The 13276-nt window shown below is 43.5% G+C and overlaps 1 protein-coding gene across 4 annotated transcripts in view; it reads left to right on the top strand.

Moving 5' to 3' along the window:
* Nucleotides 1–865: 865 nt before the first annotated feature.
* Nucleotides 866–13276, top strand: part of SAMD5 (sterile alpha motif domain containing 5) — a 54748-nt gene continuing 42337 nt past the window's right edge. For all 4 annotated transcript variants that reach the window (XM_061207415.1, XM_061207413.1, XM_061207416.1 and 1 more), the window contains exon 1: nt 866–1442. In XM_061207415.1, coding sequence (XP_061063398.1) covers nt 978–1442 — 465 coding nt within the window. In that variant the 5' untranslated portion in view covers nt 866–977. The remainder of the gene's footprint in view (nt 1443–13276) is intronic.

Here is a 13276-nt window from a genome sequence, read left to right as displayed (position 1 = left end):
CGCCCAGAGTGCCCAGCTACAGCGAGGAGGGGGCGCACGCAGCGCCGGCTGGAAACGGGCGGTCCCCGCGTCGCGCCCACCCGCCGAGCCAAAGCGCCGCGGCCGGGCGCCGAGCGGCCGTCCCTGGGAGAAGCCAGAACGGGCTCCGGCCTGCGCGCGGGCTCCGAGCAAGGGGGATCCAACGCGGATCGGGAAAGGAGAAGGGAAAGTTGACCTCACAGCCTCGCCCAGCCTGGGGAAGTGCCCGTGGGCGGCCAGCGAGCGCGCAGGCTGCAGCCAGAGAGGTTCGGGAAGAAGTGAGCGCAGAGATTTCCACGAGCTAGAGAAAGCGGATTAAAAAGAAATGTGAAAAGCAATCCAAGGCATCCGCGGGAGCCCGGCAGTTTAGAAGACACCCCGTCCCCGCTAGGAGGACGACAGTGACTCGCACTCGCGAAGACGAGGCGCTCCTGGGCGGCCGCGCATCTGCGCCGAGGAGCTGCCTCCGCAGCGTGGGGCGCGCGTTCAGACGCCAACGGCGGCGGCCAGAAATTGAGATGCGGCGCGCAGCCCCAGGACGGTCCGGGCTGCAGAAAGTCCTGGGCGGCGCGCCGCGCCGCTGACCCCGCGCGGGTCCGAGGGGTGTGCCCGGGCCCCGCCCGCCTCCGCCCCCTCGCGCGCCCGCCGCGCGCCCCTCCCCGCGGCGCCGGCGGCGGCGGCGGCGGAGAATCTAGGGGCGGCGCAGAGCGGCTCCCCCAGCCGTCAGTGCCTGCGAGCTCGAGGCTGCTTGGGGAATTCACTTTGTCGCTTTTCCGCTTCTCCCTCTTCAGGCTTCTGATGGCTTTCTACCTCCGGCCCTATCCTTTTCTTTAAAAGGAAAACTTCACTGAGATTTTTCTTTCCCCTTGGAGGAGAGGATTAAAAGTTCTCAGAACTGGTGCCGCCCGTGCCGCTCGGGCGCTGGGACGCCGTTTGCCGGCGGGGGTTCCAGTCCCACCATGTGCACCAACATAGTTTACGAGTGGCTGAAAGCGCTGCAGCTCCCGCAGTACGCGGAGTCCTTCGTGGATAACGGCTACGATGACCTGGAGGTGTGCAAGCAGATCGGGGACCCGGATCTGGACGCCATCGGGGTGCTGGCGCCCGCGCACCGGCGCCGCATCCTGGAGGCCGTGCGCCGGCTGCGGGAGCAGGACGCCGCCGCCGCCGGCCTCTACTTCACGCTGGAGCCGCAGCCGCCGCCCGCACCACCCGGGCCGCCCGCGGTCGCTGTCCCCACTCGCCGCCGGGGGGAGCCTTGCGGCGGCCAGGCCCAGGGCCCCCACGGGGACCCCCGCAGCCAGACGACCGCCCCTCGCGGCAGGGAGCTGGTGAGCTACCCGAAACTGAAGCTGAAGATCATGATCAGGGATAAGCTCGTCCGCGACGGCATCCACCTGAGCAAGCCCCCGTACTCCCGCAAGGTAAGGAGGCGGCGTGGGCGCGCGGCGGGAGGGACGCGGCCCGGCCGCTGCTGCCCAGGCTTGGCAGCCCACTTTTCCCAGGAAACGACGGGAGACGAGGAGGCTTTGGGTATTTGGGATTCTCTTCTGGGTTCTTTCTGTGTTCGCTCTTTTATTCCTTGCTTCCCGGTGTCACCAACGGTTGATAAGACAGGATCCCTCACCCAGGTGTTACTTCTAAACTAGGACCAGTGTCCGCGTAGTCTCGGTCAGGAACTGGGCGCGCGGTGCTTCTCCAGGAGCACAGGACAGGTCATGATACCCTCCGTGGTAGTGTTTGGGTCTGAAGGTACCAGAAGACTGGTTAAAACCCACATTGTTCTCGACCTTTCTTTTTCTCACCTTTTTGAGAAGCTCCCAAGGGAAATTGGCCGACTCTTTTTTTCAAAGAGTGAGAAATGTTGCCCTGTTGCTCTCAATTCCAGAAAGTCGAATCCCAGCTGCAAATTTGAAAAGTGAACGACTGACATGAGCAGTCTAGGGGAGAAGTTAACAAAACACAAGTCAGTCCGCTTGGGATAAGTTCCTTCAGCTTAAGTATAGGGAGGTAATGGGTGCTAAGGACATTGGTGGTAATGGGGTCACGAGGGCGTGCTGCTGAGTTCTGTGCTGGGTCACCGGTTTGGTTGATTGTTAATCCAGATGAGATGAAGCAGGTACAGCTGTGACTTCTAGAAAGCCTGAGTGGATTCGCATGTAGGAAAGGAGGGCACAACACAAGGAAGTGAGATTTTCCGTCACCAGTGAGGACTTCCCTGTGGAGAAGCTGGGAAAGTATGGCAGCTGATCTGTGAGGAAGGCTGAACTGTGGATTTGGGCTTTTAATAATTAACTACAGAAGGTCTTAATTTCTTACAAGAGCTCGGCCACCAGCTGAGTCTGTTCAGTTCAGGCTTCTGCAGCCATCCAGGTAGAGGGTCCTGACTTGAAAGGGAGAAGTAAACAGTACATGTAATCCTCAAGCTTGCCTGGAGTTGCCCAGGAAAAGGAGCACCTCAGCGGGAAAGTCAAGACATAGAGAGAAGCTCAGCGGAAAATGATGGCAAGGATGCTGTAGCTGGAGGGGAGTAGACACAGCACCGCAGCAGAGACATGCGGATAATCCAAATGTTGTGTGCGGATAATCCAAATGTGTGCTTGTCTAGGACACTTGCGTTGCTTTATAGTCTTAAGTTACGGTCATAATGTCTGGATTTAAGGAAGTTCAAGAGAAAACTTTGTAAAAAATTGATAAAAATATCTAGGGTAGATGAGAATAGAAGGTTTAATATTATCCATATGTTATCTTGTAAGACTGGCAACTGAGATAACCTGCTTAAGAGTATAAATTTGTTTTATAAGAACTATATAAAGAGGGCAAGTCCGGAGGACAGTTTGCCTCAAATTAAACACATGTTCCAGTTACCCACTCTGACTGTGTTTCTGATATGTGCCCCAAACAGGGCGATGAAGGGGAGAACACAGTTTTCCCAGGCAGGTAGAGGTGGAGATATGTGTAGTGTGTATATAATGACTCTGACCATCACTGTAAAATAAAGGCTCGTTTCTGGAGATGGCAGGTCAAAGGAGTTCAAGACCAGTCAGACTTTTGTGATTACATCCCGGGAAGTGAGGCGGGCTTAGGCTGAGAGAGTGTGAGCTCCTGGGCACATGGTGAGGGCAGAGGTCAAGTCCTGGCCAGAAAGGGATGCCGAGAACAAGTTAATATCACTAGGGCTTGCTTCTTCTTCAGGAGAAGAGCTGGGTACAGGGCTGGGAGGGCAGAGGAGAGTGTGGGCTGCAGGTGGGGATGATGTAACACATTTTGATTCTGATATCAAACTCAGAAGCTGAAAAGGATAAGTGGAAGAGGATTCTAAGGACATGAATGTCTGGGCATTGGCTTTGGACTGTGCATTCCTGCCTAGATCAGTGTGTGAGATGGTAGTGCATTTGAGTAAGTGCAATTTATCGAAGAAAATTTCGACTTACATTGTAGTACTATTTACTTTTGTAAATAATAATTTCTGTCAACTTCTATATAAATCCCATAACAATAATGTTTGATAGTAAAAATATACCCTCATTCACTTTCTATACATATGTAATTTGTCGAACTGATGAAGAATAAAATGGGGCCAGAAGTGTTTTTGTACCTCCTTCATTGATGCTCCAAGTGGGGATCAAAAAAATGGAGCTGACGAATTTAAGTGTAAAAAAAATTCTGTCACTTCATATATTTGTTACAAGAAAAACACACACTGAAATAGAAACTAAAATACAATTAATGTACCCCAAACTGAGCATGCACGTGTATAGTGCCAAATCATGTTGGCTTTTCTGAATTTGTTGCTTATGTGTGCATTGCTTCTTAAATTTTGGATTTTAAATGATCTAAGACGTTGTTTTCTGCAACAGTGTTAGGACTCTTTTTTTAAAATAAATAAATTTATTTATTTATTTTTGGCTGAGTTGGGTCTTTTGCTGAGCTCGGGCTTTCTCTAGTTGCAGCGAGCGGGGGCTACTCTTCGTTGCGGTGCGCGGGCTTCTTATTGCGGTGGCTTCTTTTGTTGCGGAGCACAGGCTCTAGGCCCGCGAGCTTAAGTAGTTGTGGCGCGCAGGCTCAGTAGTTCTGCCTCACGGGCTCTAGGGCACAGGCTCAGTAGGTGTGGCGCACGGGCTTAGTTGCTCCGCGGCATGTGGGATCTTCCCGGACCAGGGCTTGAACCTGTGTCCCCTGCATTGGCAGGCGGATTCTTAACCACTGCGCCACCAGGGAAGCCCAGGACTCATCTTTAAAGTGTGATCCACTTTTTAATTTCTCCAGATTCCTTGGCTCTGTCATGATCAGAACACAGTGTTCATTCTGTGCATTTGGAATTCTGCTTGTTAGAGAGGCCTCACGTCTCCTTTATAGTCTGCATGGCTGATCCTTGTAATTTTTTTGGACTTTGGTGAGAATATTAGATGGTTTGAAAGCGGATTTTGCGTAGGGTGATCAAGGCAGGAATAGTGAATCTTTACAGAGGAAAGTAAGTTGAGGAATTTTCCCAAGAATTACTTGAAAGGACTGCAGGATTGTGGTATTTGCCCCAGTAACAGTTCATGTTACCAGGAACTGTGCTGCAGTGCTGTGTTCATTGTCTTATCAACAGTTGCCACTTTCCTCTTTTAGGTGAGTTAAAATGTAAGAAAAGTAAGTTTTTCTTTGTACCAAGGCAATCCACTTTGGAAAACCAGGAGCTTGGAAAGAGCGCTACTTGAAATCTAAAGACATTGGATGAATCCCTCTTCTGCCCTGTCCTTAGCTTCTCCGACTGCTGTGATTTCTACCTTAATGAAGTGGGGATATGTTTTCACAAAGTAAGGATTGGGAAAAGCTTTGTGTACATGTTCTCAATACTTTACCGCGCTTCTCTATGCTGAGGCTCTGCCAGGCTCCAGGTTACTATGATTGGCAGAATGCAGAAGCCCTGCCTTCAAGGAACTTGGGATCGAGCGGGGAAGACATAAAATGGAATGAACAACAGTGATGAAGTGTAGTGATTGCTTCCAACCTAGTTTGCGGGGAGGGGGGATCATGGCAGACTTTCTACAACTGGCCTTTGGTCTGAGAACTGAAGGATGGAGGGTTTAGCCTGAAGGAGAGGAGGGTCCTAAGGGAACAAGTGTTCTAGGTATGGAGAACAGTGTGTGCAAAGGGCCAGAAAGGGAAGAAGTGCAGCAGGGCACCGGGAATTTAAAGGAATTCAGTCTGGCTGGAGCATAGAATGCTTGGAAGAAGTGGCAAGAGATGGCGAGACAGGCAGGGGCTGGTCCTGGATGGCCTTGGAGTAATATGTAGGAGTTGGAGTATATCTCAAGAGGGGAGCTATTGATGGATCCTGACCAGAGATAGAGGAAATGATTAGGACGAGATTGCAGTGTCAGGAGAGATTTGCTGGCAGCCTGGACTGCGTGGCGACAGGCTGGGAGGTGCCATGGAGGTAGCTGAGAGGTAGAATTGCCAGAACTGGATGATTGGATGACGGGGACGAGAGGAGAGAGAGGTTGAGATGACGTGTAGATTTCTGATTTAGGATTGCGATGCCCTTTCCTGAGCAGGGGACCCAGGAGAAGAGCAAGTTTGGAAACAAAGATGTTGCCTTCAGGTTTAAATATACTGAGTGTCTGATGCCGGAGGCATATTTGAACATATTTGTTTAGTTGGCAGTTGGAAATACAGTTGTGGAGCAGAGGAGAGATGCTGGGACAAAAGATACAGATTTGGGAGTAGTCTGCACATTGAAGCCACAAATATGAGTGATCTGTAGAGGGAGAAGGGAGAAGGGACCAGGACAGAACCTTGGGGAACACCAGGATTTGGGAGATGGGCAGAGGACGAAGAACCTTTGAGGGAGGCAGAAAGGGTGAGTCAGTGGAAGCAGTGACGCTTCGGGGAGGAGGGACTGGTCAGGAGGTCAGAGACCGGTCAAGCAGGACAAGAACTAAATGTATCCATGGGAAGTAGCAGCCATGCCAGCGGGGACCTCTGAAATAGCAGGTTCAAGTGATGGACCAATGAGAGGACGTGGAAACAGGGAGCATAGACAAGTTTTTTTTTTAAGATTTAATTTTTTTTAAAGAGCAGTTTTAGGTTCGCAGCAAAATTGAGAGGATGGTCCAGAGAGTTCCTATATACCGCTGCCCCACACGTGCATAGTGTTCCTCATTCCCACCAGAAGTGGTACATTTGTTACAATTGATGAACCTACCTTGATACATTATAATCACCTAAAGTTCATAGCTTACATTAGGGGGTCGCTCTTGGTGGTGTGCATTCTTGACTTTGAACAAATGTATAATGAATGACATGTAGCCATCATTATGGTATCATGCAGAGTATATTCATTGCCCTAAAAATCCTCTGTGCTCTGCCTATTCATTCTTCTTTTCCCCCAACTCCTGGCAAGCAATGATTTTTTGCTCTCTCCACAGTATTGCCTTTTCTAGAACGTCACATATTTGGAAAGGCTGCATAGTATATAACCTTTTCAGATTGGTTTCTTTCACTTGGTGATAGGCATTTATAGTTCCTTTGTGTCTTTTCATGGCTTGATAGCTCATTTGTTTTTAGCGCTGAGTAATATTCCATTGTCTGGATATACTATAGGCAACTTTTTAATGAAGTCAGACTGAGAAGATAGAACTAAAGCTATAGCTGGAGGAAGAAGGGAGAATTTGAGTCAAGGGAAGAGTTTTGTGAATTTGTATTTTTTTTTTAAGGATGAGAGAAGCTACAGCATGTCTAAGTGTTGGTGGGAGGGAGCCAGAGAGAGGGAGCGGGTGAAGATGTGGGAGAAGGGAGACCACCCAAGAGATCAAGGAGGTGGGAGGGAATTGTGTCCAGAGCACTGGAAAAAAAAGGAGGACACACTTCCAGTGGGAGGGGATGCCTTCTCCATGACAGAGGGGCGGAGAGGAAGGATGAATGAGGAGACTGGGAACTTTGTGGGGATGGCGTTGAAGAGCCCTCATTTCTCTGTCTGCTCACATGATACCAATGAGGGGGGAGATGGAGAGATTAGAGGTTTATGGAGCGTATTGCGTTAATATACAAATACTAGGTATTATGCATCTGGTGTTTATAGCTTGTAGGATGTATATCCTTGTATAGCTTGTAGGATGTATATAGCTAAATGTGAATAGAAAGTACCCTCACCATTCCTATGTTTGCGCTGCAGGTTACAAGCTATGTGTGATGTTGTATTGGTCCTGTGAGTTTGGCAGTACTTGTGCATGGGGGTTGTGGTAGATGTGGATTGTATGGGACTGTAAAAGTATCCTGTTTTCTAGCAGACTTGGAAAAGCTGAAGGCAGGCTCTAGGGTAGATGGTGGATGGGGAAGGTGTATAGACTTCTTCACTGAAAAATAGCTCCTTGCCACACACTACCAAGTAGAGCTGAGTTAATATAATGTTATTTAACAATGCTGTAGGAGTGTTAAGCTTCATTCATGCCTCAGCGTGAATTTAATTACTGTAAGTAACAAGACTCTCATGGTAATAGGGTTATTCATGGATCTTGGGGAGAGATGGCTTGGGATGGAGGTGTTTGGAGAGACAGGTGGCATGAGGGCTTTTGTTTTTGGGGGCCAGGGTGAAGGATATAGAAAAAATATTTAGAAAAGAAAGAGAGAGGTTGGCAGAGAATATGCTTGTGTCCTTTGGAGTTGTGCCTTGGGTCCTGGCAGAAGCTGAAATGACAGTAAATATTCCTTCTCCCAAGAATTCCTCTCCCTTCATGGTGCTATCATTGTTTATTTTCAATCTATTGTTTAACTTATTCATGTAGTACCATGGGAAACATGACAACTTTTATAAACTTATTTTAGAAAATGACTCTTATAACCAAGTTTGTGGATATTAGCAGGCATTGAGCAAACAACATTTGCCAGATGGATAGCCTGGCCCCTGTTACCCCGTAGCTGTACTTGCTTGGACATTTCAGCCGCCATCATAGTGGTCATGTCTTGGCTGTGTACAGAAAAGCCTGTTGGCCCAGGTCTTACTCCTGATAATAGGGGGATTTGGTAATTAATCAGCAGTAAATTTTTAGTACAAGTGATACCCAGTCATTTCTGCAGGCCTGAGGATACAATAATGAAAATTATTTGTAAAAACTTCAAAAATTAGATTTTCAAAATTCGGTTGTAATGTTCAAAACTGTCACCTGGTAGTGAGAGATTGACATATATACTACTGATACTGTGTATAAAATAGATAAGTAATGAGAACCTACTGTATAGCACAGGGAACTCTACTCAATGCTCTGTGGTGATCTAAATGGGAAGGAAATCCAAAAAAGAGGGGATATATATATATATATACGTATAGTTGACTCACTTTGCTGTACAGTAGAAACTAACACAACATTGTAAAGCAAATATACTGCAATGAAAATTTTTAAAAAAAGGAAGATAAAAAAAGAGCAAAAAAAAGAGAGAGGTTAAGCAACCTGCCCAAGGTCATACAACTTGCCCAAGGTCACACTCTTCACTACTGCCTCTGTGGATGGGAAGAAAAATACAGCTATTCCTTCTTGGTATGTATTATTATTTTCATATTTTTATTAAAATTAAAAAGGTCAAAAAAAAAAAGAAAGCTCTTTCCTCTGCACTGGCGTCTCCAGTCTTAAAGAGGTCTCAGTTGTGCTCATTCTTCCTTCCTCACTGTTCAATGAGAAAAAGATGCTCAAGGCAGGGTTCGCAGTACTAAGGGTGGCCTCATGAACCTTGTCTGCCCTTAGGTAGTTGTCTAACGCATGCCATGAAAAATAAGAAAGAAATTTTGATAAAAAAGCACATTTTTTCAGATTATGTAAGTAATTAGATTCCAGTTCACCAGAAGTATGTTCTGAAATGAATTTTCTTGAAGTAAGGTAAGTCAGGTGACACGGACTCAACCAACGCTGGTGCTTGAAATTAACAAGGGATATCCTAAGGTATTTGGAAGAACATTGCCCATGGTGAGGGAGAGTACACCCAGGACCATGATCGGTATAACTTTTCAAGGTTATAGTCTGTGTAGAGCTGGAAACAGCATCGAGTCCTTAGCTATAGCTAAGGCTTATTATACTACTGCTAGCACTTGAGTTAAAACGTTTTTAACAGTATTTTCTAAGTTTTATGAAAAATGCTATTTCAGATCAACCGCTGATTTGGACTTGAGGACGCCTGGGAGGAGCAGGAAGGGAATCCTTGTTTTCAGTCAATATAAAAAGTATTAAGGGCAAATAATTGTGGATCATGCCGAAAGGCATTAAGCATACAATCTGTCTTACATAGAGACTAAGTGACATCTAATAGTTTAAAGAGATTTAATTACTGCTTCTAATTGAAATAAATGGTCTGATGAGCTCTTAAAACCTTACTGTTATGTTTCCATAAAGTTATAAATACAAACAAAATAAGACCTACTTCATTTGGAACATGTCCGAAAGGTGAGGAAAACAATCAGCATGTATTCTTTACCAAAATCATAATGAAGAGATTTTCCAAATTTTGAGATATTTTCCCTAGAGCATACCATAATTTTATAATAAGACTAGAAGTGTACCTGTTGTATTTGACACCCATATTTTTTTAACACCCTACCTCTATTTGAAAAAACTATTTTAAGTAAAAGTCATGGAATAATACACAGCAATTATTTTCTTGATTTCTTCTTTAGTTTTAAACAGTAACAGTTAAAATAAGGAATATATTTCAGTTTTAAAGAATTCAAATTTAGTAAAAACATTTCATCTATAAAATAGAATTTGCACTTAACCAAACTAACATATTGCACCTTGCAGTTTGTACTGTTTCACCGTTTTGAGTTTTCAACACATATAAAAACTCTAAGTGGTCTTAAGAATAATGGAATTGAACTAACTCAAGTTTCACGTTTTTCTGTTTTGTTTTTACAAATCATGATGCTATAATTGTTTATTTTCAATCTACAGTTTAACTTATTCATGTAGTACCATGGGAGAGACATGACAACTTTTACAAACTTATTTTATTTATTTATTTTTAAGGTTTTTTAAAAAAAATTAATTAATTTATTTTTGGCTGTGTTAGGTCTTCGTTGCTGCACCTGGGCTTTGTTTAGTTGCAGCGAGCGGGGGCTACTCTTTGTTGCGGTGCGCCGGCTTCTCATTGCGGTGGCTTCTCTTGTTGCGGAGCATGGGCTCTAGGCGCACGGGCTTCAGTAGTTGTGGCATGTGGGCTCAGTAGTTGTGGCTCGCGGGCTCTAGAGCGCAGGCTCAGTAGTTGTGGCGCACGGGCGTAGTTGCTCCACGGCATGTGGGATCTTCCTGGACCAGAGATTGAACCCGTGTCCCCTGCATTGGCAGGCGGATTCTTAACCACTGCACCACCAGGGAAGTCCTACAAACTTATTTTAGAAAGGACTCTTATAACCAAGTTTGTGGGTTGGTGCCAAGCATATAACCAGGAGTTATGTGAATTAACTTCCAGGTAGAACACAATGCCTATAAAAGGACAGGTAATAAAAGATGCTAATTTGAAGCGAATGTAAATGCCATTGAAACTCGACAGTAACTGTGACAGCTAGAAGTTAGGCCAACAAAAGGTTTTTTTCAGGGAGAAGTGTTTTATCACTGACATTGTTTAGAGTTTCTATAGGTCTTGTTCATAATTTAAATTTTCATTTTGTTTTAAGGGCCCCTTCTTTGCCTGCCCTTTCTCTCTGCCCTGTCCTTGGAAGACATAAGGAAATGTGATCTTTTTAGTTTAAGAAACGTTATTTCTTCTTTAAAATAATGCCAGTATTTATCTCAAAAGGTTATAGTATGAATTAAATGGGATAATATTTATGAGGTTGTTTTGTAAATTCTAAAAGAACTTAACAAGTTTGAAGTGTTCTTACTGATAGTGAATAAATCATTGTTTCTAATACAATTTTGAAAATATTTCTGATTGAAAAGTAAATATACTGAATTGAGAAAATTTGGAGAACACTGAAGCAGACTGAGAAGAAATTTAAAATGGTCTGTTTTACAGTTTCTAACACTACATTGTATTTCTTTAAAAATCACCTATGAATTAGAATTTCTGTCTTGTACACATGCATAAATCTGGTATTGGATAAAAGTAAGGATAAGGCTAGTCCTATGTTGGCAGATATCATTTGAAAAATGATTTTAATGCTAAGACATATTCCATCTTAGTTTAGCACCATAATTAATTTAACCATTTTCTTATTGGGTTGAAACCTCACCCATGTTATTATTGATTATTTTAATTTCTTCGTAATTTGAAAATGTCATGTTTGAGAAATAGTATTTCATCATTCTTCGAATGACATTTCTTAGATTATTGATTTACATAATTTCATGTTTGTGGCTTTTATAATTATGTATTGCTTGTTCACTGTGCTTGCCTGTTTTTTCTGTTGGTCTTAGACCACTTCCAGTTGCTTGGCAAGAGCTCTTTATATATTAAGGAAAATAATCATTGTTGCATAGAGGTTGCAGAGATTTTTCAGAGTGTGGTTTACGTTAGATTTTAATGATTTATTTTTGGATGTCCAAAATTTGAAAACTCTTATGTATTCCACCTTATCAATAATTTTGGTTGTTTCTTCCAGACTGGAGGAATATAGAGGGTACAGACTTAGAATTGAAGTTACATTCTTTTTTACCATTTACTTGGACAAATTATTTAATCTTTCTAAAACTAAGTTGCCTCATCTATAAAATGGGTATAATATTACCTACTTTTTAAGGGTGTTGAATCAGAGAGGCAGTATATGAAAAGTGCCTCAAAGAATAACTGACAGTAATTCCTCAAAACATCTGGCTAATCTTTGTCGTATAATACAAAATCTTGTGATTATGAAGTTATTCTCAATATGAAGACCTATCTTAAATTATTAGTTCATGTCCTTATGGTTCTGCTGAGGCTAAATGTTCTTTCCATAATTTCAAAAAGCTCTTTAAATAACGATAACATACATAATTTGTTTGTCTGTTATAATAATTGAAAATATTTTACTCAATTTACCATTTGCCTTTTAGGTTTTCCTTTCTCTTTTTTTAAATTAATTTTTATTGGAGAATGGTTGCTTTATACTGTTGTGTTAGCCTCCACTGCACAACAAAATGAATCAGCCATACACATACAGATATCCCCTCCCTTTTGGACTTCCCTCCCATTTAGGTTACCGCAGTGCATTAGGTAGAGTTCCCTGTTCTATACAGTATGTTCCCATCAGCTCTCTATTTTATACATAGTACCAATAATGTATACGTGTCAATCCTAGTCTCCCAATTCCTCGCACCCCATCCCTTTCCCCCTTAGTATCCATACATTTGTTCTCTATGACAGTGTCTCTATTTCTGCTTTGCAAATAAGATCATCTATACCATTTTTCTAGATTCCACATATATGCTTTATTATATGGTATTTGCTTTTCTCTTTCTGATTTACTTCACTGTGTATGACACTCTCTAGGTCCACCCACGTCTCTACAAATGACCCAATTTCATTCCTTTTTATGGCTGAGTAATACTCCATTGTATATATGTACCACATCTTTATCCATTCATCTGTCGATGGACACTTAGGTTGCTTCCATGTCCTGGCTATTGTAAATAGAGCTGCAATGAACATTGTGGTACATGACTCTTTCTGAATTATGGTTTTCTCCAGGTATATGCCCAACAGTGGGATTGCTGGGTCGTATGGTAATTCTATTTTTAGTTTTTTAAGGAACCTCCATACTGTTCTCCATAGTGGCTGTATCAATTTACATTCCTACCAACAGTGCAAGAGGGTTCCCTTTTCTCCACACGCTCTCCAGCATTTATTGTTTGTAGATTTTTTGAGGATGGCCATTCTGACTGGTACGAGGTGATGCCTCATTGTAGTTTTGATTTGCGTTTCTCTAATAATTAGTGATGTTGAGCATCTTTTCATGTGTTTGTTGGCCATCTGTATGTCTTCTTTGGAGAAATGTCTAAGTCTTCCGCCCATTTTTTTATTGGATTGTTTGTTTTTTAGGTATTGCGCTGTATGAGCTGTTTGTACATTTTGGAGATTACTCCTTTTTCAGTTGCTTTGTCTGCAAATATTTTCTCCCATTCTGAGGGTTGTCTTTTCATCTTGTTTATGGTTTCCTTTGCTGTGCAAAAGCTTTGAAGTTTCATTAGGTCCCATTTGTTTATTTTTGTTTTTATTTCCATTTCTCTAGGAGGTGGGTCAAAAAGGATCTTGCTGTGATTAATGTCAAAGAGTGTTCTGCCTATGTTTTCCTCTCAGAGTTTTATAG

The sequence above is a fragment of the Eubalaena glacialis genome, chromosome 12 (genome assembly GCF_028564815.1).
Source record: "Eubalaena glacialis isolate mEubGla1 chromosome 12, mEubGla1.1.hap2.+ XY, whole genome shotgun sequence".
Lineage (NCBI taxonomy): Eukaryota > Metazoa > Chordata > Mammalia > Artiodactyla > Balaenidae > Eubalaena > Eubalaena glacialis.
This window is presented reverse-complemented; position numbering and strand designations above follow the sequence as displayed.